The 26,165-nt window shown below is 38.8% G+C and overlaps 1 protein-coding gene across 8 annotated transcripts; it reads right to left on the bottom strand.

Moving 5' to 3' along the window:
* Positions 1 to 96: 96 nt before the first annotated feature.
* On the bottom strand, positions 97 to 24,911 carry sec31a (SEC31 homolog A, COPII coat complex component). 8 transcript variants are annotated; one of them, XM_086301456.1, is made up of 28 exons: positions 24,669 to 24,911; positions 23,497 to 23,576; positions 21,353 to 21,476; positions 21,061 to 21,259; positions 20,865 to 20,960; positions 19,846 to 19,986; positions 19,597 to 19,739; positions 19,084 to 19,183; positions 18,823 to 18,984; positions 18,005 to 18,157; positions 17,676 to 17,906; positions 17,506 to 17,580; positions 17,371 to 17,412; positions 14,087 to 14,386; positions 13,064 to 13,178; positions 12,361 to 12,539; positions 12,152 to 12,278; positions 11,823 to 11,968; positions 10,859 to 11,032; positions 9,336 to 9,572; positions 8,368 to 8,469; positions 7,786 to 7,888; positions 6,262 to 6,663; positions 4,633 to 4,688; positions 3,233 to 3,481; positions 2,254 to 2,373; positions 2,096 to 2,167; positions 97 to 1,558 (listed from the first exon to the last, which is right to left on the bottom strand). In XM_086301456.1, exons 2-28 carry the CDS (start codon positions 23,573 to 23,575, stop codon positions 1,379 to 1,381), a joined length of 4,107 nt encoding a protein of 1,368 aa, XP_086157582.1. In that variant the 5' UTR covers position 23,576; positions 24,669 to 24,911; the 3' UTR covers positions 97 to 1,378. The 8 variants fall into 8 exon arrangements, with proteins under 8 accessions (XP_086157582.1, XP_086157583.1, XP_086157584.1 ...); XM_086301457.1 differs by having other exon boundaries at positions 3,233 to 3,478; XM_086301458.1 differs by having other exon boundaries at positions 6,307 to 6,663; positions 24,669 to 24,910.
* Between the last annotated feature and the right edge of the window lie 1,254 nt (positions 24,912 to 26,165).

Raw genomic sequence — 26,165 nt, 5'->3', positions numbered from 1 at the left:
TTGTGTTATAAACACAAACACATATAAATGACCAGAATTTCTGCAGCCGTTTCACTAATGATCTTTCATTTCACAAACAAAATAAAAAACAATGCAAACTGTAAATAAATACTATTTATTGAAAATATTGCATGTCGTCAATCAAAAACAAAGACTTGTTTTCGTTTTATCAACAACATAAACGTGAGCTTGACCACTCAGACTTCAGCCCTCATCAAAATTGGAATGAAAATCAAGTACAAGTCTCCTTCCAGTTTCGTTTGAGGTCTGATTAATTAGCAGATAATTAATTCCAATGTCAGGGAAGGCGATTGCTAGCATTTGTTTACGCATGCATACTTAAAAACTCAATAAAAGCACAGCCTGTTTTTGAAAGGTCCATTGCACTCTGCTGAGCTTTATTATTACACTGAAAAACAAACAAACAAAAGAAGTAAAACATCAATGTCCTCAACACCTGGGATTACACTGCTCTGCACTGAAATATCCCACACACTTACTGTATCTTGGTCCAATGTGTTGTATGTAGTAACACTCGTGGTGAAAGTGAGTCAGTGAAAGCAGAAAAAAGGGTTTAAAGTTTAAACAAAAGTCATAGTAGATGCATTAAAAATAACTGGCATTTGATACGCACTGATTTTACTCCAAATACATGTGGCACGTAGTATTGCTTTAACCCTAACTGTCACTATAATGCCATGTTTTTAACAAATTCATGTTCTATCTGGTAAAATGAGTGATTATATCTGCAATCTTATTTGCAGGTCAACTGCAAAATGCATGCAAGTAATGATGCATTTGTATGTACAACTAAAGTGTTACTTTGTAGTTTTGAGAAAAATTTAGATATATTTATGAATTAAAGGTATATATGCATTAGTGTAGTGCACAAAAGTTCAAAGACTTTAAAGATGAACAGGCCGATACAGCTGCATAAATTTTGAGCCAACAGCATGCATCAGGAGTCTGCCACGATTCGCTGATTATCAACAGACAGGAATGCCCTTAAAATTCATTATCTTTATTTTGCTTTATCCACTTTTTATTCCTGATTCATATCTTTCACATTTGTGTATTAATTGTTGACTGATTTAAAAATAAATGCTTAGTGTCTGCTTGTCAGCCAGTCGATAGGTAGCCCCTTAACTGGCTCAGAATTTACTTTCACCACTGAGTGCAACTGACAGCATGGCTTCTGTTTGAGAAACGTGAATGGCACAAAGAAGAATTTAACAGTATTTTCATACATAATTCTTCATTGCTTGCATTGAACAAGCTTCCCGTTAAACTATTTTTTTAATACTCAGATCGACCCATGTCCGGCCTCTCTCCACCTGTGGTCCAGCACTCAAATGAGCTGCTGGCACTTTCAGCCTCATCAGATACCGAGTTTGTTGGCTTGCGTCAGCACCACCTTGAGTACAGGCATGAACGCTGAAGTCTCGCTGAAGTTGCTGTTGCTCACTATGTGGGTGTGGATGTTGAGGCCCTCTGTGTAGGATCGGGACTCTATGCTCCTGGCTATGTTGTGCAGTCCTCCTACAATGGCAGGGGAGAGCTGCACAGAGGAACAGCAGAGTTACGTCAGTAGAATGGCCAACTGTAGCAAATCAATGCAAAACACCAATTGGGAAACAGTCATTATAAGGCAGTTGATGGCATGAATTTTTGACTGAGACTACATTTTATAATATGTTTATTTCTTTATACATGAAACACCTCTTTTTAGAAGGAGCTTCTCATGTGAAAATCTGCTGAGTTGTTTAAACTCCGGAGGTCAAATTTCTTCATGTTTTGACTATTGGGCAAAACATCAGAATTTACTTTCACCACTAAGTGGTTCTCATTATCTTTCTAGTCTGCTTAGAGACAATGTGCACATTGTAAATTCACAGCATATCAAGGCACTTGCAGATGTGTGCATGGAGTATCACACTAACCTTATGATGACTAAATTTAAATACAGAAAATGATTTTAGGCTGTGAGAAATTTTTCACTATTTTCTTTACATTTTACAGATCAAACAACCATTTCACACTCTTGTTAAAGGCAAGATTCACTGTTGACCTCTGCAGTGGTGTGCTGGATACTCACTGTCTGCTCTCTGAGTTTGTCATAGAGTGCCTCCAAACGTTTGTTCGCATCATCAAGCTTCCTCTTAGTTTGCTGTGAAAAGATCAAAGAACACTCAGTTACTCATCTAAGGGCTCACTTTGTTGAACTGCACTGTTAATTTCATTACATAGACTCACAGGGTCAGTAGCTACAGCCAAGCATTTCTGGATCAGCCCCTCGAATGTAGTCTTTAGGACGAGGTGCTCGTCAGGTATGGGTTTCTTCATGATCTTCTCAGCAGGGATGGACTGCAGAGGCTGAAGGGTAAAGTAAGAGGCGTGTCAACTAGTATTTACCAAAAATATAAAAATGTGAATCATTCATCATTAAAAGAATAAATTTCAAAAACTTATTCACAAAAATGATTTAATATGAAGGCAACAGGCAGAGTGTTACAGGCATCGCCCTAAAGAATGTAGCCTCATGGGCAGTGTAGTCCATGCTGCAGGGAGAATGGACTGCCATACCCGTTATGTGTCTGTGAGCGCGAGGAGGGAGAAAAAGAGTCGAAAAGTAAGAGACGTCACCCACCAGAAACGGGAGATAGAAGCATGTAAATATATAATATATGTATAGAAAGTTGACCCAGACAAGAAAGTAAAGCTAGTTTTCGGCTACGAGCCCGACACGGAGCCCGACGTATTAGCCAGAGGTCCCTTTACCTGTCTTATATACGCGCGGAAGATCGCTGAAAAAAGTGCAGCCTTACCTAATGTCCACCCTACTGTTACTCATTTTATATTAAGATTTAAAAATCTAGTTGCTATTGGTATGGCGAGTAACCTTCAGTAAAAGTAATAATTCACACAACAATAGTACATTCATGTAGTTGTAAAAAGCATGATAATATATTAAGTAATCCAAAGTATTCAGAATACGTTACTCTCATTGAGTAACGTAACGGAATACGTTACAAAATACATTTTGGGGCATGTATAATGTAATACAGTTGATTCTAAGGTATGTCTATTGGGGCAATGAAAATCTGGTAAGAAGCAGCAGTGCTAGACAATTAAAAACAAACACACAGATATATCATTTCCTCCAGACAACCATCTGCAGTATATCATATACAATCTATGGTTTAACATTTAGTTAAACCTGAGAGTTATTTACTTGGATCACATCTCCAGTGGGTGCTCCTGGTGCACCCTCCATGCTGGTCTTTGGCATTGCAGGGTTCATAGGTGGAGGGGAGAGCTGCTGCTGCTGCATGCCTGAGTAGGGGACCTGGACACCGGGTTGGCCCTGCATCATGGCCGAAGGAGCCCCAGAGGACATTGGCTGTGCCTGAGGGTCAGTGCCCAGCGGGGTCATTATGGGAGCAGTGATGGGGATAGGAGGGTTGTAGCTCTGTGGAACCTGCTGAATAGAAGTAAGCACAGTTTGTTTAAACTCTGTCATGGCTGTCTGTCTGTAACTTAAACACAGACATAGATGTAAACTTTACAGATGTGGAATTCCTTACTGTCCAGAAATCCATCCTTCAATTCTCAAACTGTTCTAGTAGTTAGCTAGCCAAATGTTGTACCCACGCCATGTTTAAAGTATAATTATTTTGCAGTTGTTGCAGTTTTATAATTAGAACTGACAGCATCGGACATATTTTCATACTTTCACTGTTCTACTTGTGTAAATGCAAATACAGATCAGCACGTGTGAGCTTGTTCATCAGCAGCTAATGCTGCCTAAATGATATAAAAACTCTGCCTGTCTTATTTTGTTTTGGACAAAGCAAATTCAGCACACCAAAACATCAGTTTGTACTATTATCCATAATGAACTCTAAAGAAGCTTGGCATAAGCCAGAAAAGAGGGAGTTCAAAGGAAAAGTTGCCTCTTTTGAAATGTGTTGGCTTCATTCAAATGATTTCTTTGACAAAGACTCCTTTTCTGTTACTGACTTTACTTCAGTACTGGGTCTGTTGTCATAACAATAATTCTCCATACAAGGCCAGTCGTCATAGGTAAAATAAATAATGAATCTTATTATGTATTAACAGAAAATATAGAGCCAAACAATACAATGATAGCACATACTTCAAAATAGCTAATTGTCAAAGATCTTTTATGTGTTAAAACATATATATATACACACACACACACACACACACACACACACACACACACACACACACACACACACACACACACACACACACACACACACACACATATATATACATAACTTGAGTTACCTCAAAATGTTTCATATTACCATAAAAACTAAAACTGCCTCAGTTTTCAGCTTGCATTGCGTTTTTTCAATTTTCACTCTATATTTCAGATAATGGTACCTTTGTCCAGAGGAACAACGACAGGCAAAATGTTCACATTATTTAGGCAGAATCAGGTATAAACAGACCACAAAACGGCATTTCTCATCCAACAATTTCAATAACTACAAATAAATCAATTTACCTCCTCAAACTGCCTGTCGAACAGCAGCAACAGAGTAATATAAATGTGTCTTAATTCTAAAATGTGTCACTCAAACTCTGATTAATGAAACCTACCTTCTTTTTAGGGGCTCGGGTCAGGGCTGGAGGATCATTCCAGCCGTTCTGAGGCCCTATAATGGAAAACAAATCTGTCTGATGTTTTGAATTTTTATTACAAGTCCCCCTATTAGCATTTATAAGAAGTTTAAAAAATATAACCACATTAATTGGTTATTGATAACAGACTATGATATATCTCTAAGGAGCTATAAACATTTTTTTAGTTCTTTATTAATGCGCAGCATTTATCATTAATTCTTTTTTTCAGCAATGAAAACAATCACTTATCACTGCTTTACGGTGCCATTCCTTAAATGTTTAAACAGCTGCCACCTATTATGACATTGTTCAATAAAATTAAACTTTTATCATTTAAAAGTGACATTATTTTGTGTTACATACCATGAATTAAACTGCTTATAAATGCTAAACAGGTGCAAAAACACACTGTTAACCAAACTTTGATTTGTATAATCATTAGATTCTGTTATGTTTAAAAGAGTGAGTATTCACTGTGGTTTTAATTAATTATTGTGAATGTTAAAGATGATTGCATCGTATCAAAAAAAATGTTGTGCAAATTTCTTCCAGAATAGATGGATTTTATTACACGTGTGATTGTAAGCAGGTCACAATTATACCCGTGATTTTCTCATACTCTGTGGAGCCATGCAAACTGTAAAAAGTATGTGTCCATAACAACTCTGTCATCTGAGCATTTAGCATTTCTCTCAGCTTCAGTTGGAAATGTTTTCAGCCATAGGACAACACTGATTTTTACACAGTTTAAACTGTATGATTACTATTATCTATGGGGAAAAAAAGTAGTCTGGTTTGTTTACGTGTTCATAGTTGGTGAATTCTCCCTACAAATCAGAAAAGGACAGTCTCGATTATCACTGTCTTGCTGAAAACCTGTGACATTGTTGCTTTTTGCAGTCTTTTAGAGCAGGACACTATTGATTCACACTTGAACTGCTGTCTGAATAAAATATCATCTGGTTGTGCTATGTCACCGGAATAAGTATAGGCGTAATATTAGCTTAATGCAGAAAGCATATTCAATTTCCATTGTAGTACTATTTAATTGATTTTTGTGCATACCTTCCTGCCATATATACTAAGATGACACAGGTAAATAGAAGCAAATTGAAAATCATTGCTAAATATGAAACCTACCCATAATTGTATGGGACATGTAAGTATTGTAAGATTTACATTTACAACATAAACATCTGCCATTTAGGGTTTAAAGTTACTGTCTATGTGGATAATACATTCTGAGTGCTTTTATTGTGAGAAATGACCTTCAGACACCCAATATGTTCCCTTTTTGTAAACAGTAACAGAAAACATATTTACTATTGTATAACCAGTGCACCATTTAAATGCAAATTGCTTTGATAATTAAGATTTAATTTAATAGTGACCAGAAAAAGTCTGTTATTATTCACATTATAGCAGGTAAGATGTAATAACCTGCACTACAGGTTAACACTAATGAAATGAATTCATTTAGTAACTAGATATGATATTAACTGTTAGTGTAGGTAAACAAAGGAAACTGGAATCCTACTAGTTTTAAAGGCTGAGAGAATTTGTAAGGAGCACAGTGACAGTGAGGGTGATTAGAGGCATGCAGACCTGTTCTCTGAGAGGCGGGGATCAGCTTGTTGTCTATCTTTGTACCTGAGACTCCACTCGGTGGAGGAGGCATGTACGACACAGGAGATCCTGGCCCGCCATGCTGGAAAGAAACTCCAGAGGACGGAGGAGTGGAGTAGGAAGAAGAGCTAGGAAAGAAAAGAGGCTGGGAAGGAGGAGAGGAGGACAGGCACTGGTTGATGGGAGGCTGTCCAGGATAGACTGAAGATATTGGCTGAGACTGGACGGGCTGTGTGTACTCAGAAAGAAAGCCAGGGGGCTGAGGAGGGGAGGATGGCTCTACTGAAGGAGGTGGATGAGGAGGAACAGAGGAGTACTGAAGAGGCTGAAAGAGAGGCATGCCACCAGCTCCATGCTGGTACTGGTTGACCTGGGGGTAAGCTGGGAGTCACACAGAGGATGTTCTGTTAGTGAAAAAACTGTTGCATGTTAAACCAAGTGCACCATGCAACAGGATGGTTACAGTGCAGAGCATGCTGAAGTACTCAATGTTTTGACAAAGAGATATACAAACTGAACATTCTCACTTCCTGTTAGTAACTAAGATTAAGTATGACAGCACAGAAGAGATCCGACATTAGCGTTAAACAGCAAAATACTTGTTAGTGTTTCAAAGAATACACAAATAGATTAACTGGTGGAATCCTGTCTCCTTTATACAACATTTAGATACTGTTGATTCATTTCCCCATACATCACTGCAGCCTGAAGGAGGAGCGCATGCTCCACCTAACCTCGTTCACAAGTACAGTGCTTCAACACCAGTTTTTTTTTCTTGTAAGTGCAGCTTTAAAATATGCCAAAAATGATCAAACCTGCACAGCTCAAACTTGTGTGTTCATTATGTTGGTCTGATTTGGTTCAATGAAATTAGCTCAGTGTGCATCATCAATGAATAATAGCTTCTGTAGCCAGAAATCACAGAAAGGAGACAATAAAAGCAACTTTTATATAATCATCACGTTTTGAAGTTTTCCTCATGGTTTCAGTAACCCAGAGATAACTGTCTGTACACTGATGATTACACTGCAGGCCGGAACTGCAGATAGATGACTCGGGGCTTATAAAGATAAATAGTAATTAGATTTCTAGTATCTGTAGTTGAAAACGGGTATTACATTGAGCCCATTTGATGAACTTTTATCAACAAATATAATTTCGTAGCCCATGATCATCTAACTGGATCATATTGTAGGAATATTCCTGTTTGTTAGGTCAAAAAAAAAAAAACTTGAATAAAACTGTATCAAATGTGTTTGAAATGTGCAAGCTGGTAAACTGTTTCTTACTGAAACCACCAAATGAAGCACAAACTGTGCATTGTATTGTCAAGGGTATGTGTGTGTATTAATGTAGTAATACAGAAAAAAAAAATATATACATATTGATAAATTTGGGCCTAATGTGCAAGACAAGGTTGTTCTACTAAAATGAAATCTATTTTTTTCGTAAGCCAATGCCCCTCATGATAGACAGCTAAGTTCTGGAAGTGAAAACACTTACGCTGGTACTGATGAGAATACATGTAGGCAGGAGGGGAGGAGACTGGAGGAGCTGCAGCCGTGCCTGAGGCTGGAATGCCGTACATCGGGTTTGAAGGCTCCACCTGAAAAAGCAGGGACAACAAATCTGAACTCTTCCTCCTCTGTCCACTGAGAATCAACACTGTGCTCTACAAAAGCAAGTTATGTAGTGATTATAATAAAGCTTAGTTTTGCTAGAGGGCAGAATAGTCTTATGTTAAAAGAACTTTCACAGATAAAAGTGATGCAATAACCGCACTTCAGTGAAGCTTAATTTGTGCAGAAGGGCATGCATTTTGTTTTAAACCATGAAGAGTAAGCTATAAATCATGCAGTGATTCACATTAATTATGAGGCGGCAGCAGAAACAGATTGAATGAAGCTTTTGAATGCACTGTAGCCACGGAAGTACTAACAGGAAGTTCAGTGATGGTAGCTAGCAATGAGGGTTGGAAGCCATGGGAAGGTTTGGGATGTGGACCTTTGGCCTGCTCAGTGAAGCTTTTTAAATTGCAAAAAGAAGTGTGTGTCAAGGTTGAATGGGCGGTAATGCTCAGTATACCTTCTGGTCAGAGGCGCTGCCTACTTGAAGAGGAGGAGGGACATTGGGGAGGGCTGTGGGAGTTTGGTTACTCCAGGAGGTGACAGTGGAGGCTGCCCTCATCTGAAGCACACAGAAACACACGGCACATACCAATGATGGCCGCAGCATGGGAGGGGAGCACACACCAAACAACGCCACAATGCACAAACATTGGACGGGTGGACATAAGAGAGGACTTTATACGAGCCAAGGTTCAAATTACAAGAACACAACATCCTGAAAGAAAGTTTAGACACAGTAACAAAATTGCCCAGATGCTGATAAAAGTACCCACAGCTTGTCATTTAAACCCTGGCAAGAATGGACTGGCAAATGATGAAATGACTACAACACATCAGGAAATTAAAATGAGCACTTTGTCAGGTAGTTAGTAAGTGTGGAGATGTCAAATTTAGAGGAAGAACAGGAAATAGACCAGTCTGCCCTCAGGTCTGATATAAACTTAAAGCAAGATTCAACATGAACACATCAAAGAACAGATTAATCCACACACATGAACTGGAATTGTAAATTAAGGCTAAGAGAGAGAGATCTTCTCATTTCCTAGATTTAAAGACAGACATTGTTGAATAAACAAAACTCCCAAGAAAAGAAACTATGTTAACTATATTCTATGAAATTGTATTATATTGTATGAAAATGGTTATACATCTGTTTTCATTAATGTGGGAAAATGTGGCGATCACTTACTTGCAGTATCTCTTTTTTAAATCCAATTTTTTATTACAGTGTAGTTAAGACTGTGTATGTTTATGCTGGATTTCAGAATCTTATTCTTGGGTAGTTTATACATTTGTATAAAAAATTTGTCAATAAAATCATAACAAATGCAAATCAGAGTAAATGATAGAGAGATAAGAACCAAGAAAATCAGATCTGTGTGTAAACACTGTTATGAGATGTAGTGGCAGCTCTGCGGAACATACTGGCTGGTAATACTGTGGCTGTGCTGGGGCGGAGGCGGATGTAGGCATGGGGACTGGTGCTGCTGGGGTGGGCTGAGGCACCATGGTGGGATGGACCTGGGTGTAAGGATGCCGAAGCTGAGCCCGAGGGGCAGGCAGCTGAGATGGAGCTCTCTGGGTTTGCACTGAAGCTCCAGGAGCCGACCCCTGCTGCCCAAGAGCCCGAGTGAGACGGTCACGAAGCTGCTGAATGGCAACCTGAATGGAGCAAAAGACCTGGTTAGAGCCTGTCATTCTTGATCAGGAAAGCTACATTGCATATTAAATGATAATAAATGATTTCAAAAAACACCAGTAACAGCAATACTTCTCAACTGATCACTTCATTTTTTTTTCCTTCTGTAGTTTCCAATAACTGAGCACAATAAAAAGTGTGCATGCCATCAAAAAAATACTGGAATAAAATGGTTTTTACTGTTTGTATGTTTGGTACCTCTGTTATTATTTAAGAAAAAAAAATAAGATGGCCTGTATTTATATAGCGCTTTACTAGTCCCTAAGGACCCCAAAGCGCTTTACATATCCAGTCATTCACCCATTCACACACTGGTGATGGCAAGCTACGTTGTAGCCACAGCCACCCTGGGCCCTCTGACCACCACCAGTAGGCAACAGGTGAAGTGTCTCATCCAAGGACACAACGAACTCCCAACTCTTGAGCCACGATCGCCCCATGCGGTTAGATTAAGAATTATGAAACTAAACAGACTGAAAAACATTATACATTTTTATTGCTTTGCACACAGACAAATTAAATAACTCCATTTGTTATTTAAGTAAAAAAGAAATGAGCTTAGTAAGGTTTTTCGCTTAAGTCCCTCTATTTGACCATGTCTGTCTGGGGTCTGATGGTCCAAACCTGTGATGTCAAACTCATTTCACATTGTGGGTCTCATAGAGCCCCCTTTAACCTTAAATGAACCAAACCTGTCAATGTAAAGAGGTTTAACAACACATTGAATCCCTCAGATGTCTTAATATAAGAACTGACAAAAAATATATATAAACTGACTATATAAAAATCTAAATTTCTATTGTTGAACGTGAAAAAGGTCATTTACTGTCATTTAAATGTCTGGATGTTTGCATGGAGAAGAACTTTATTAATGTAAAACTGTTAGAGTCCTGTTAACAGCAACACTAACAAGCTTGGTGAGCAAGCAGCATTTCAACCTGTACAGGTGCACTGCACAGACAGACATGTAATCCTAAGTAAGAACAGCACTAAAATGGTGGAGCAGTCCAGTTCAGTGATGCTTCGTTTAAACTGATGCTTTTAATTAATACCATAGACTCTGTTCATGGTCATGAAAACAAACTTATAACCAGTAACAATGAAAAACAGCAGGGATGATTAGGCCGAGTGTATTCATGGAAATTTATATCTCATTAAGGACAAATACTCCCAAATATTAAAATATTAAAAAAACACACACACACACTTTTCAGAGAGCAGGTGCAACAAACAGCAGCTGTGTACATACCTGGTTGCTGTTGTCAGGCAGATAGGTGATGGCAGTGGCCAAACTGCCCTGGGAGGCCAGCAGGTTGGCATACTGGCTCATCTTCTCAGCTAGCAGGATGCCGATAGCAGCGGGGCCAGAGCGCTGGGTCTGCTCTACTGCACGCCGCAGCACCACCACTTTCTCCACCAGGTCCTGAGGCACAGAGGCACAATATATGAGCACGACAACATCATTAATTAAATATGTCAATGGTCACTTCGAGAAATATTGGCTTATTGCCAACTATAAACAGTTCATAATCCACAAGCTCCCTGTTTACTTAACCAGCAACTTTATCTACTTTAATTTGGCTTCATGTTTAGGACGTGCTTTCTATTTTTGTCTCCAGAAAACTGTCTCTTTAGCTGCTAAACACTTCACAGTCTTCACCAGCCAGTTGCTACTTGTGTCTGTGTGCTCTTTGGTGCTGGAATGGTAGCATATAGTTTTGTCCTGGAATGGAAATGCAGGGACACTGCAGGGTTAGGTGAAGATTTTCCTCAGAATTTCTTTGCAATGACTTATCACTTGAGCCATTACTAATACAAAAAATATTGGTTAACACAGATTTAAAGTAAAATGAATATTTTTGTTCATAATATAACGCAAAATGACGAAATGAAAGGTAGTGACTGTCCTAAGCTCAAAATAGGATTGTTTTGGTTCATTCCCACTGTAAAAGCTCTAATAAGCCACTGTTTAATTCCTGCTAATCAACAAAGAGTAGAAAGACACAGCTGGAGAGAGCTAGTGAACATAGAGGAGTGTTTAGCAGCTAAAAAGCCAGACATATTCCTGGAAGAAACAAAACTGAAAGATAAAAGACAAATTTGTTCAATCAAAGGAAAAGCATTAATAAGCTTGTTTCTGCCACCTACAAAGCAGCTAAACATGTGCCACTACACATTTAAAAAACAAAACATGAGCAGCAGAGCTTCTATACCTGCAGTGAGAGAGGAAAGTGTCCGTTCTGCACTCTGGTCCAGCAAGAGACAAGTTTCTCCACATTGCCAGCACAGATGTAGCACAAACAGGCTTGGGATTGTAGGTTAGCATCTTCTGATGCCTCCAGTCTGTCCCCGAGAAGGTCTTAAAAAATTGAAAATCAGGATGGACTGAATGTAAGTAAAGAAAATAGATTTATTTATATAGAATTTACAAAATGCCTGGATAGAGAAGAAAATCTAAATACTAAATTCAAACAGTAAGTCTTCACCTTAAAAAAGGTGATCGACCCCCTGATATCCAACAACAAAATACATGTGAACTAACCGCAGAGGGAAGAGAACTCCTCAGGCTGAGCGTAGGTCATGACGGCTGCCAGAGCCTCCTTCCAGTTCTGAAGGTCACACGTCTTCAGGATGTCGTGCCAGTCTTTCATTACCACTGCATTGATCAGCTGCAGGACAAATACACAATTACAACACCAGTAACACGTTCTTAATCAAAAAACACTCAAGGAAGTTTCCCCCAGTTGTCACCTTGGTTATCTTGCTGTGTGATTTTGTAAAATACTTCTTCTGGGTTTTTTCTAAAAGTTCTGGCCCTCCAGCAATGGCCAATATGATGCTGTCCGCCAATCGGTTGTCATGGAGACAAAGCTCCACAGCTCCCTCAAAGTCTCCAGTCAGCAGAGCTTGTGTGATGAGCCCATCCACATCTGGCAAGAAATAAAAAACCCCATTATGTTTAGGAAAAAACCCAGTGGCAGGTGTGAGCTTCATAAGTGTGACATCTTCATGTCCAACAAACAAAGCCCTCCTCGAATGGCTTCTGTCTTTACTGGTGTGAGACCTTCAACCAATTTATAATCATATAACAGCTGTCTGCTTTAAATGTATGTCTGAGCTTTTCTTTTATAAAGAGCTGCTTTTTCTTCCTCTACTGAAAGAAAAGTAAATCCTCAAAAGCAGCAGACTTAGCTGTTAAAAGTTCAGACATCTCTAACTAGATTCATTTAATACTGAAGAAAATACTAGCAATAATGAGTCAGAAGAGTATAAGTTTCCACTTAAATCCACCTCCTAGTGGATTTCTTTTTCAACTCTCTGGTGTCTTGCTATACACACCTTTGGATTTATCCTGCCACATATCCATACCCGTTACAATTTGATGATGGTTAAAATCCCAGGGCAAACAACAAATTACTGAGTTAATGTGTTGAAACACTGATAGTGCTGTTACCTTGACTAATGCTGAGATTGACCCCTCCTGCTGGTGTTGGAGCTGGAGCTCGGACCTCAATAGGGGCTAATGTCTCAGCAGGAATGGGCTCCTCATCAACTGATGCTGTCATCTCCTGTAACAACAGAAACATGTAATGATGCTTCAATCTTTTCTCCAGCCTTCAAGTGTTCCAGGATACTAAAGATTTTCTAACATAATGAAAGGCCCTGAGGCTAAACTTAGTAACAGTACAGTTTCATAATCATAATTTAGCAGGTTACCATGCCAACACTTGCTCACTAGCATTATAAAGTGCAGCTGAGACTCACTGAAATGTCCTTAGTTTTGTAAATTTCAGAAATGTAAGATTATGCAAAGTCATGGGATCAACAACTTCATGACAGGCCACCCCAAAGATGCTGAGATATTTCATTTAAAACAACAACTGCCAGTCTCATGATAACTTTAGTGAGCCCTCCACCTTCCTGGCACAGTGGATACCTGTGCCAAATTTTTGCTATTTCAATCAAGTAAATGTTGCCATAGCAACAAGGGTATACGTACCAAACTTTATAACAATTCATAGTTTTTTCTGAGATATTTCAGTTTGGACTAACCCCTTGAGCATGCCTAAAACCAACCCAGAATCCATCTATTCCTGCATGAAGAGTCAAACAGTGTTAGTAATCAGATTACATGGTTCATTAATTATAAAAAAAATATGCACACCCAGACAGGTGTTTTCAGCTTTCCGTAGTGTTCAATCAGTTTCCAATAGGTTGTTTTAATATTTGGTGACAGCTCCACATTACAGCCAAAATGATTTTGGAGTATTTTTTGTTCATTGAGTTTTCTCTATTATAAATTTAAACAATGTATTATCTTAATCACATTTTATTACTAATTCATGGACAGCTGTGGAAATAATGCTGTATTGATTCTCCTCAAATTATCTGAAGTTCATTACTGAAAACAGCTAAAAAATTTGCACTCCTGTAACTTTGCTGCTCAGCTCTTTTTAATGGGGAAACAAAGGTGTACCTGATCTAAGGGGATCTCTTCCTCCTCTTCCTCCTCATTCTCATTCTCATCCACCTCCAACTCTGGGAGAACCTGATCCAAATTTGCATATGGCTCACTGCGAAGAGCATCTTCTGGATCTGCCGCTGGTGCTGCTGTATCCTCATCCTCTGCTTCAGGAGTGGAATTGAGATCAAGCATGGCTGCAGGCTGAAGGTTTACAGCAGCAATCATGTCAAATGCTGCCTCTGGAGTGTCAGCAGGCGGCATGAAGCTGAGGTCTGCTAATGGCTGCAGCGTGGCTGGAGCGGGCACATCCACCTGAACAGAAGAGGCGGAGATGGATTCAGAGTCAACTGCATAATATGATCTGCCACATCAGGCTGAGGCTGGGATGTGTGCATCACCAGAAACAGTATGGATTCAGCTTACTGGGGCAGTCAGGTCAGGCATATATTATTTAATTGGTTTCAGCTAAAAAAAAAAAAAAAAAAGTGGATTTAAATCAACATTTAGGGAAATGTGAATTTCAAACTGGGATCAGAACCTAAGTCAGACCAATATTATTTTCCATATGTCAGAGAATGAAGACAAAAGCAAAATCACTAGATTTAGCACTGGAGTAAAGCTCCTATTTGAGGTCACTGGTGGAAGCAGATGCATAAACACTGCAATACATTTATACAGAAAGTGAGCAGTGCATACAAGCGCGTGTGACAGAGTGCTTTCCTAAAGTGTGCGGCACTGCAGACTCAAGAATTTCCACTTTTTTGCTGTGATTGTGACTTTCAAATGTCGAGCTTCCTCTGAGTAATGTCAAAAAGCGAAGTTGAGTTTATAGCATTGAAACACGACTTTGTTGCTTACAACACTTCCCATATTGCAAAACATAAGACAGAGACAAACATCTTTTCCGCCGTGAACTGAGGCTTTGACAAGCTGTAATTACTGCCAGCAGCAATCAGTCAGACTTTTTTATTCTTCTGTCAGTGAACAAATGCGAACAGATCAGAACAGGCTGAGTTGAATGGAGACCAATGTGGGGTGAAATATGGACTGCATAGCATAGCAGTGTCGTGAAAATACACGTGAGGAGCAAATAAAAAGTTTACATCAATGTAAAACTTTGCTCATTTAAGAAATGGTCTTGGAATGGAAAGACAAACATTTCAAGACCATAGGAAGTTTTTTAGAAGGTAACAGCTACATCCTTTTAAAGAGGCAGGCTGACCCTTGTAGCAGCTTTTCATTATGTTTAATGTTGCATGTAGTGTTGCATTTGTGTGCACCTGATAAATGTGAGCGTGATGGGATACGGTCTTTCAGTTCAGTTTTTGGAGTCCAACAAAACCTGAAGGAAATGTTACATTATTGAGCTGCTAAGTCTTCCTGCTATGAAAGTGGTGACACTGTGTGTGTAGTCCTTGTCTGGAAACCTGAACAGCGGTTTAGTGATACATTTTCCAGTATAAAACTGCTACTATTCATCATTAGACTGCAAACATTATGTTTAATGATTTTTTTACAAATTGTTATTAACTTCACCGATTGAGATATAATTTTGCTGCTTTACCCACAGAATGAAATGTCAGATGAGCCAGAATCATGTCAATAATGTTTTGATATCCATATTTCTTTCTTGCTACTAGGAAAAGCCTGGAAAGGTTTCATTCCAAAGTTGAAAAAGCAGGAGTTCTTGTTGGATTAGGGTTCGACTTTTTTGAGTTGCTTTTGTTTGTGAGGATTGAGGGGAAAAAATATCTTTCAGTTTAACTTTTTGGTGATTTCCTGCCTATTTGGAGCAAACAGATGAGATATAATTGTAAAGGCCAGGATGTCCTATTTCAAGCACACTGGGACTTAAGTCAAAAGATATAGACCAAAAACAAATGTCCATTACAGAGGACATAAATGAATAGGCTGAGTCTCAGGAGAGACTTAAAAATTACAAATCTCCATGACGCTTGTTTAAATAAGAAAATCTGATGTGGCAAGCCAATAGTCCTTTTCCAGCAATTTTACACCAAAGGAAAACTTCAAACCTGGACTGCTCAGAAAGCACAGCTCAGAAAGCACAGACATAAAAATATCTGAAGGAGGATGCTAGCTGACTAGTTAGTGTGTTTCCCACTACTTTCCTGTGCATGCAGTACTGTGCAAAAGTCTCTCATTGGCTCTCCAATGAGTGGCCTTGAGAAGTACTTCTCCCGGCTTCTCTATGTCTTTGGACATTGGCTGCTTTTTCACACATTATCAGTCCTTGTACCAGAAAAACTTTTTGCTTCCTTTTCATTCAGGGTGTTGTCTACATGCATATGCACTTTGTTACTAGCAGCCCATCACAAAAACATATCATTTGTTCCCATTTCATATTTAAGTTAAATCTATGAAAAATGTCAAAGATATTACAGTTTGACAAGAATAAAACAGTATTTTTTACACAGGTTGTGTGTAGTGTATCCTTTAAAAGACTGAGGAAACTGAAGAGTGGAGGACAAAAGAAGAAGATCTAAAAAAACTAATAAGAATTAGAAATAAATCCAGCAAAGACCTGATACAGGTCCTGAGAGACACATCTGGCCCTTCAGTTAATCCGTCTACTGTTTGACAAAGCTTCATCAGAAAGGCGGGGAAACAGGGAGAAAAGGCTGAGGTATGCCAAATTACACAAGAACTGAATTTAAAATCTTTGGCTCACATCATTATCAATTTGTACAGAGGAGGTTAGGAGAGAGTGTCTACAGCCCTTTGTAAAACATGGAGGAGGATATGTTATGGTTTAGACCTGCATTTCACTGAGTGGTGCTGGGGATTTTGTCAAAACTGATGGAATTATGAACACAGAAAAGTACTATCAGATTCTGATTCACAATGCAATACCACCTGGAAAGCATCTGATTTGCACCAGCTTTATTTTTCACCATAACAATGATCCCAAACACACTGCCAGTGCAGTAAAAGCAAACCTGGATAGAAAAACACTATCAGTATCAGTGTTGTTTGGCATTCCTAGAACCTAGATCTCAACATTATTGGCGGAGTGTGGGATCATCTTAACTAAGAACAGAAAAAAACTACTAAGAGCAGTTAAAAAAATGACAAGAAAGCTTGCTAACAAACTTCAGGCTATGTTAAAGGATAAAGGTGATCACACTAAGTATTGACTGTCACATTCATCTTTATTCACTTTTAAAGGACACACATCAGAGTGGCATCCTTTATCTCTGATACCCCATAAAGAGATTTAATGCTGAGATACTCCTTTAAAATTCACAATATAAGATTAGCTGCTTTGACAAGCTTACCTTCAGGGGATTGGCAGACTGCTCCTCTAGTGCTGCTGAAATCTGACAACAAATGGATAAATTAATCACAAGTTCAACTGAAAAACATGCGTAGCATCATATTTCACATGCAGATGAACAGATAACATGTCGCACCTTTAAAGCCAGCTCCTCTTTGTTGTACCCCAGAAGTTCCAGGTACTTGCTACGGATGTCACTTTCAAAATTAACCTTAAAACACATAACATCCACATTAGCATTATCCACACAAATTTCAGCAAAAACATTATTGATTAAAAATTGTGTTTTTTAATGCTTCCTCATACCTTAAGGAAAGACCAAACAGTTTTTTCAAACTCATTTTCAGCCACGTCGATCTTTTCCTGGCAGAAGTCCACGAAGTTACCTGAACTCAGAGTGGCCTGCAGCTGGTCGGAGCGCTTCAGAAAAGCTGTTTCTGTAACAACCTGGCTCATGTGCACAACGTGAGAAGTGGGCTGCTGAGGCTGCTGGGGGTTTGGTTTTGTATTCTCCAAAGATATCAGCTTCCCACCAAACTAAAAGGAAACAAATCAAAAAAGATTTCAAGTGTGCTTAAAAAAAGAAAAGCAGTCTCACCGTACTTTTGATCAAAGCTTAAAGAAACAGAACTCACTGCAAACGAGGCTCCCACAGGTCGGCGAATCCACTTGGGTGGCTTCTTCAGGGGGTTGACTGCAGCTGGAGTAGCTGGAGTCTGAGGCAGCTGCAGGGGAGGCAATGTTTGCCCTGTCCCAAATGGATCCATGTTCCCAAACGAGTTGCTAATCTGTAAGAAACACACAGAGTCGAGGTAGACAAATTAATATGAACAAAAATAAATAATTCACAGCTCTGAAAAAAGAGAGAAAGGATAAGTGTGGTTAATTTCAAGCTGACATTAAACTGAAAGTTTGCTCTGGACTATTTAAAATCCCCCTGGTGGTGTACAAAGGCAAAGCTGCTATAAAAAACTGTGTCATTTTCCAAATATTCAGGGACCCAACTGTAAGTCTAATATAAATGATGCTACTCTTATAGTTGTTTTAAATGTTTAAATGTTGTTTTTAAAACAATACTTTAACAGTCGTCGGTTTAGCTCAGTCTGGGAGCTTTTGAGTCTGACTTGCAGCCTTTTGCTGCGTGTCTTCCCCACTCTCCCTCCCTCTCCGCTTCCCTGTCTATCTTCACTATTCACTCCCAGCCCACTGTCCTTTCAGTGGGCTGGTTTCAGTCATTATGCAAATGTACTGTTTATAAGATTGGGGAAACCTGCAGTCAGCTGAGACTGAAGAAGTCACTTGGATGAGTGACGAAACGTTTCTCCCACTGAAAACGCTACGTCCAGATGAACAGAATCAACTTTTGGAGATATCTTCACTACTGCTATCCAATAAAGGCGAAATGCCAAAAAAACCCCAAACAATACTTTTATTTCAGGAGACTTAATCTTACCTGGTCAGCGTGCCTCTGGCTCTGTGCCTGGCTGCTCCCTCCCATGATGGAGTAGATGTCGATGTGTCCGTCGAAGCCCGCGGCTGACAACACAGCGGGGTTTCTGGGACACCACTGGATGTCAAAACACCACTGGCTGCTGGTGGGCAACTCGTACAGAACCTGAGGATTCAAGAAAATGACTTTCCAACCTCAGTGGCAATCATGAAATGATAACTGTCAGTTCACAAACATACACACACACACACACAGAATTTTCACCTCTGCTGTGTTTGGATTCCAGCACAAAATCCTGCTATCCTTCCCACAGCTCAGAAGCAGCTCAGGATCTGCTAAGCTCCAGGCAATGGCCAGGATACCCCTGTCAAATGAACCGTCAGATGAAAAAGAGCACAGTTACAATCTTTTATTCCACATTATCAACACTATTTAAAGGTCTAATGGTTCTAATGGTACAGCTGAGCACTGCAGGTTTTCGCAAACATAGCTCAGACAGGAGGAAACTGTATTTTATGGACTAGTCGGCAGCAGTTTAACAATGATGCTACATTGAGTATTCCAGCAGCAAGAAAGAGTAAGTGGGCTCAAGTGTTTGCTATATCTTAGAATTATATTAGCTTATGGATCAAAGGAATATGATATATCGGGCTCTGGATACGCAGATAAAGCTTGTTATAAAGATACATTTAGTCTGCTTTGGTCTTTAGGGAGACTTGTTATCAGTAAGAAAAAGTATAAAACAGATTAGATTTAGACTGATTTATCAGTGCTTACCTTGAGTGATGCTCTAGAATCTTGAGAGGAGAGGTAGCAAATCGTAAGTCCCACATCTGGATGACGGGCATCCTGTCGTCCTCCGAAGCCAAGACCAGCTGAGTGGCCACCTCTGGGTTCCAAGCCAAGCCAGAACAATGCATCTGGAAAGAAACACGCAACAGTGATCTTAGACTGTTTAAGTTGAGTAGACAGAGCCAAAGGACTGGGAGAAAATGCAGCATGTTGAGGGTTTCTCTGACAACGTACTCTGTTGCTGTGGTCGCTAACTTTGATAATGAGGTCATTTTTGCGGAGGTCCCACACTGAAGCTCGACCCCCCGGGCTGGCTGAGGCCAAGATGTGTTGGACCTGTTTGTTCCAAGCCACACAGCTGATGTCTTCCATTGGCTTTAAGAGAAAAACATAAACCATTCATATGGACTGTTCATTCATTAGTGTCATATACAAATGTTAATTAGATACATGAATTGAGAAAAACTGTGCCCAACATAAAACTGACACTTAAAATATTTGAAAGATGATGATATAATAGCAGAGTAATACCAAAAAAGCACTAAATGGTACATTTAAGTATACGAAATGTACAAATGACAGTGGAAAGGTACTGTGTAGTCCTTACAACAAAAAAGCATCCAAATTAATGCTGATTCTAGTTATGGATTTATCACTAACTGTAGTAATTCTCCCAAAATGTTCAGCCTCACATTTAGTATAGTGAAAATTAACCATGGCATGTTGTAAACAAACTGACATTTAAAGAGTTAAAGTTCTGAAAAGGAAAACATTTTAGTCATATTTGATCATTAGAAGACCGACATTGGTTAAAAATGCAACTGGGTGAAAATGGAAAATGCCATTAGTAGATATTTATTTTGTTGTTATGTAATGGCCCTTTTCCACTAATACTTACTCGGCTCAACTCAGTTTTGGTTGTTTTCTAAAACAACTGAGCACCACGGTGTTGGTTTTTGTGTAGCCATTTCCCTTGTTAGAAGGTTTTAAAAAATGGCAGTTTTGATTGTTGTGAAGGAGTCATTCTTATGACTCATCGAGTGATGCCCCTGACTGGCCAATCAGTGGCGTGCAATCTGTTGACGTTACACTTTCGGACTGATTCAGATCGCTTCAGACCCCGGCCGAGTAGGTGCTAAAAAAGCACTTAGTAAGAGATACTACCACCTATCAAAAAACCCTAAAAACCAAGTTCAGCTGAGCCGAGTCAAGCTGAGTAAGTTCTAGACTAAAAGGGCTAAAATTCTTCATACTTGTGTTTTAGGTCCTGGTGTCATTGGAGAGCCAAAGTTATTCATGTCCCAGATATAGATTTCAGACTCATTTCCACCTGATGCAACAAGGTTTGTCTGCAGGAAAAAAGGACACAAAACACCAAATGAGTCACTGCCTTGAGTTTAAACCCAGCTTCAAGCTGAAATCCTTTGCACAAGGTGAAAAGCACCATACTTGGAAAGGGTTGACATCCAGAGCTCTCACTGGCCCTGTATGCTTGTCGCTCTCAACGATGATGGCGTCGCTCTCTCCGCTCATTATCTTTGCAGTGTCGTACAGGATAACATTGCCATTCTCCCCACCTGCGATGAGAACACCAGAGGGATGACCCTGGGAGTCCATACCATATGGACCCCACGCCAACTTGTGGTATCTGTGAGGAGGAAGAAGAAGAAGAAGCCCTGATTAACAGCAGGACGAAAAATAGAAAATCAGTAATATTACTGTGGAGAGTTCTTTATTCTACCTGTGACTGGAGGAGAGGCTGCCACATGATTTCATATCCAGAGATGGCTCAGCCAAATCCAGCTCAAAAAACTCCAAGGAGGCATTGGTACTGAAGGAGGCATCCAGCTGCTGAGCTGATGTTCCTGCAGGAATACAGGTATCAAACATCAACAATTAATAAAGCAACAGAAACTCTATATGCAGCTATGTTTATAGATTAAGCCGTTTTTCCAACACATAATCCAAACAATTTACAATCTTTGGTTTGCTGTAAAAATCTGCATTTTTTCTTGTCCTACATTGAAATTAGAAGAATATCACATAAAAATAAAAACAATAAAGCCTTTAAGTCCCATTTTTTATTAAAAATTGTTATGGATATTTGTCACTGCTTTCTGATCTTCAACAATAGCTGCACCACTGGATGAATATAGCCACTATCACTCAATATTTGTGAAGGGGATTGTTATTGTGATCATTTAGCATTCTTCCTCTTTTTACTTCCCTAATAATGAACTCACAAAGCACAGAACTGAACAAGCCTGTTGGATGAGAGATGAAACATCTTCACAAAACTTTAAGTGCAGTTGTCTTGTTTTTTCAAACTCTTATACTATGTAGAAAGGTTTTTTGCAGTAGTGAGGAAATCTCCATTCCTGTGTCTCATAGCTTTCTGAGAACCCATGCTTAGGTAAGCAAGTTAGCTTTTCACTTGTTTTTTATTTTTTTGTTTTCTTGTTTATTTTTCGACCGTTCATTTTCATCTGTAGGGGAATATTCTAACAAATGGATTCTAAAGTCAAAATGTATGTAAGAAATTAGATGTGAAAGGTAACAGAAACTATGCTTGTTCAGCATGTAGATAAAATTCAGCCTAACTGTAACACTAATACTAAGTGGTTTACCAGAGACGTGCTGGCTTTTACCAGATTTATTTGTAGCGATTGAGGCGTTCCTAATCTCACTGTGTACTTAAGGTCACTAAACAAGCCGATTCCTTGCCATCTGAATCAGACTTTCAGAAGTGGACTTTGTGGTATGTTTTCGAAAATTGTCCTGCTGCATAACCCGGTTGATAAGGGCCAGGTAGGTTTGGATAATGTTTTTGTATCATTTAAAAACTGCATTTTGTATTTACTTGAGTTATCTTTATCTAATATTAAAACCTGTTTGATGATCTGAAACATCATCAAGTGTGAAAAATAATATGCAAACAAGGAAACAAAACAAGCTGTTAAGATAAATGCTCTATTTATATCATCAGTCCAGAGCATTTTATCCCTCATACAACTGATTCTTGGGGATGTGCAGCATCATTTATTTGGCAAATTTTGCCTTTCTAGTATCCATCCATTCTTAAACTGTGATATTACATATCTGCATGGTACTGCTCATTATTTGAGGAAAAAAAACCTTCCAGCTATTTCTGCAAAAATAAGTTAAATAAATTCTTTTAAAAGTGTATTTTACTAATAAGAATAGCTCATATGATCAATTACTATCTAATACATTTACTATATCATGTCAAATATGTAAAACAGGGATTAAACAACAGTATGATGGCTAAAATTGAAACAGAAGAAAACCCAGCTGAAATGGGACAGAACATTTTCTGTTGGTGTACATTCAAAAAAAACCTGACGAGAGCTGCGGAGCATTTTAAAGACTATGGAAATGGATGGTGAGAGACTGTATTAGTTCATGTGCCTTACAGTCCTGACAACAGAAAATGTGGTAGCATCACATTAAGTGTAAATTACAGATAAAATACTCTATTCATTAACACCAACTACAGTTTGTACAGTCACACCATAACAACTCTGTCTCCAGAGGTGCGGAGTTGATTTATCATTCATTCTTATTTAGTGAATATGGGTTAAAAGTTCACTGATAGCACCCACTTTTACAAATATTTGCCCTGGCCTCCTGCTATTTTCATAATAAGGACAACTTCATAGAGAATTCTGAAGCCTGCATCGTCTTCACATGATTAAATGTCCCACATGCTTGCAGCCCTAAATATACAACACTAAACATGTCATTTTCCACTTAAAGAGGCTGTGAAAATGGCTGAAGTAACTGACATAAATGATGTAATTTCATGTCAAAGTGACAGACGGCAGCAGATGCACGCCTGTACTGATGCTCTCTGCATGCTCATACCTGTTGCCAGGTAGATGGGGTGGTGCTGTGCAGGACTCCAGCTCTGGATGGCTGTGCGGTTGATCACTTTAAGTTTCATCCTTGAGAAATAAGGGCATAGTTTGAACGACTGTGCAGTGATTATTACAATTTATTTATGACACTTTTCTCTCACTTTAGCGTTCAGAATAACCAGATATTGAATCCTTTCATGTAGTTTCGTTTCTATGACAATAAAAAAGAGCTTAAACGATCAGTTTCAAATGAAGTGGCTAAATACAATGCTTTTTAATGGTAGCTTTATAAAGGTTAACATGTGCAGTTTTTTCTTAGCGTTTCCCCAAGGTATGATCACTTTAGAGGTTCCAGCTGAATCTTACTGAATTGTTTATTTGAGTTATAGCATCGTTTACCACATTGTAAACACTGTTAAGTGTTCATTAGACACTTATGACAGGCTGGATATATAAGCAGAAATCTGCTGTGGAAACAAAAATCAATATTGATAACTTTTTATGTGTTGACTTTTCTATCAGTTCAACCACAACACAACATCTTCATGGAGTTGCATTTATTGCAGGACTGCTATGGATTATTTTCCGTTAGGTGTGCTAACAATATCAAAGAATTTTAATACCATATTAATAACGACTTTCAAAAGTGTGAATCTGTCTCTTTTACATCGAGGGGAGCGGACCGCTTAATAAACAAGTAGTTACAGTTTTACACACGCTTTCCCATTCATCTTGCTGCTGTAATAAATACACTAGTTACAGAGTAACAAAGGCCTGCTCTGACTGGCACTAATTATCACACGCTTTGTGTAGCTCGGGGCTGTGTCGGGAAAGGACATCAGAAATGCTACATTTAGCTTTAAAAGAAGTTTTGCAGTCGTTTGGTTAAAATTACAAAATAAAAGTCCTTGCTAGCAGCAAGCTAACAGCTGGTGGACCAATTAAAAGCCACACAGCCGTGTCGTTTATGAGCCTCGAATAATACGAGAAATGCGCGTAAATTTATTGTCACTTCTTGTACATGTTTACTACGACATGGTTCAGCTTGGACTAATGCAGCTGCAATGAGATATTGTGTTTAGAAGCCTGCTAGCTACCTGCAGGGACATGAGAGAAGAAACAGTTACACACTCACACAAACCCGCACACAGATCTTATTACTTCACTAAAGCAGCTTACCTTCTCTTCTTCTCTTCTTTTCACATGAACGCACACATTAAAAAAAGAGTAGGCAAACACTAACTGTCTCCGCCCGTACAGGTTCCCCTTTCGATTCTGCTCAGGGATTTACAGCTGTAGAAACAGAAGAAGAGGCTACCGGGTCCCGGCTGCGGACTCGAGACAGATTTCCACGTCCCCACTGGTCTCCATCAACGTGGCACTAAGCAACAGCCTCCTCCTGCCACGAAGAAGAACGACTTCCGGGGGAGCTTCTCCCTGTTTGCTAACTTATGCTAATGTTAAGATTTTTATAATAAACGCTAAAAATATTAGTAATAACTATTTTATGTGAGCATTTATCATTTTAAAGTGTTTCTTTATTAAGGAGTAGGAATAGTAACGAACCGGTCTTTATATCATTTAAAGTATTTCAGCATTTCATTTACAGTAATATGCAAAAATCTTTAGCCACCCCTCATTCATTTATATTTTGCTCCCAGTGACTCGAGCTGTAGTTTTCTCGGCATTCTTGCTGTTCTTTTAGGGTTTTATTTTTTCAGTCACATTCAGTTCTTGTACGGCACCATTTTGAAAGGAGTGATTCCTTTTTGTTTGTTTAAGCCACTTGACACTCATAAAAAGGGCACCTAAGCGATAGGAATAAATAACAGGTGTATCTTTTGGTGCTTTATACATAAAAACTACATGGAATTTAATTTTTTGCACATAACATAAAACACATTTTAAATTCTATCTTTAGAAACTTGGTTACTAACAGAGTGACTATTAAGAAAAAGGTCCAGATTTGCTGAGTCTACAAAAGAAGTCTCACAGGCCAAAAATAACATTTTATAAAATATTTTTGCCTGTTTTGACTCAAATTGTCATTAAATCTTGTTCAGTTACCTACTTAACAACTGTTCAAATATCTTGGGGAGGGATTAATCCAATTTTTTAAAACAAATTAGCACCAAATAGCGATAAAGCAGTAGGACAAAATCATAACTATAGAACCAGAGTAACTATAGTTTATCTACAACATTAGCCGTCTGACTCTATCAATGCTAACAGTAAAGAGAATCAGAGGCAATGTATTTTTCTGCATTGTTTTAATATATGTACTAAAAAAGTAGCAACAGCCAATGAATGTCACAAAACAAAACTTTCTTGACAAGTTGATTTTATTTGACAACAAATTTAAAGTAACATGAAGGCAAAGCAGTCAGGTCATTATGCATCTATATCAATACATCACCTGAACTCGGGGAAACATTTCAGCAGTTGAACCCTGTAAAAACAATCGGAGTAATAAAATAAACTGTTAAATTTAACAGTAGAGGTGCACTTTAGTTAAGAAAATATAAGATAACACCCTCATTTGAAAGCGTGTGTATAATCTTCCCCAGACATATGAATGGGTCAGATGGGTAGTGATTGGTATAATCATTGGGAAGGATATTTATTTCACAATAGGGCATGAAGACATACATACATGCAAGTCACATCCACACGTGG

Source organism: Aulonocara sp. 'chitande type north' Nkhata Bay, linkage group LG7 (assembly GCF_057382095.1).
Source record: "Aulonocara sp. 'chitande type north' Nkhata Bay isolate Kocher_YH1m ecotype deep benthic linkage group LG7, A_spYH_male_GT1.1, whole genome shotgun sequence".
NCBI classification, from domain to species: Eukaryota; Metazoa; Chordata; class Actinopteri; order Cichliformes; family Cichlidae; genus Aulonocara; species Aulonocara sp. 'chitande type north' Nkhata Bay.
Note: the sequence above shows the minus strand (reverse complement) of the source record. Positions and strands in the feature narration are given on the sequence as shown.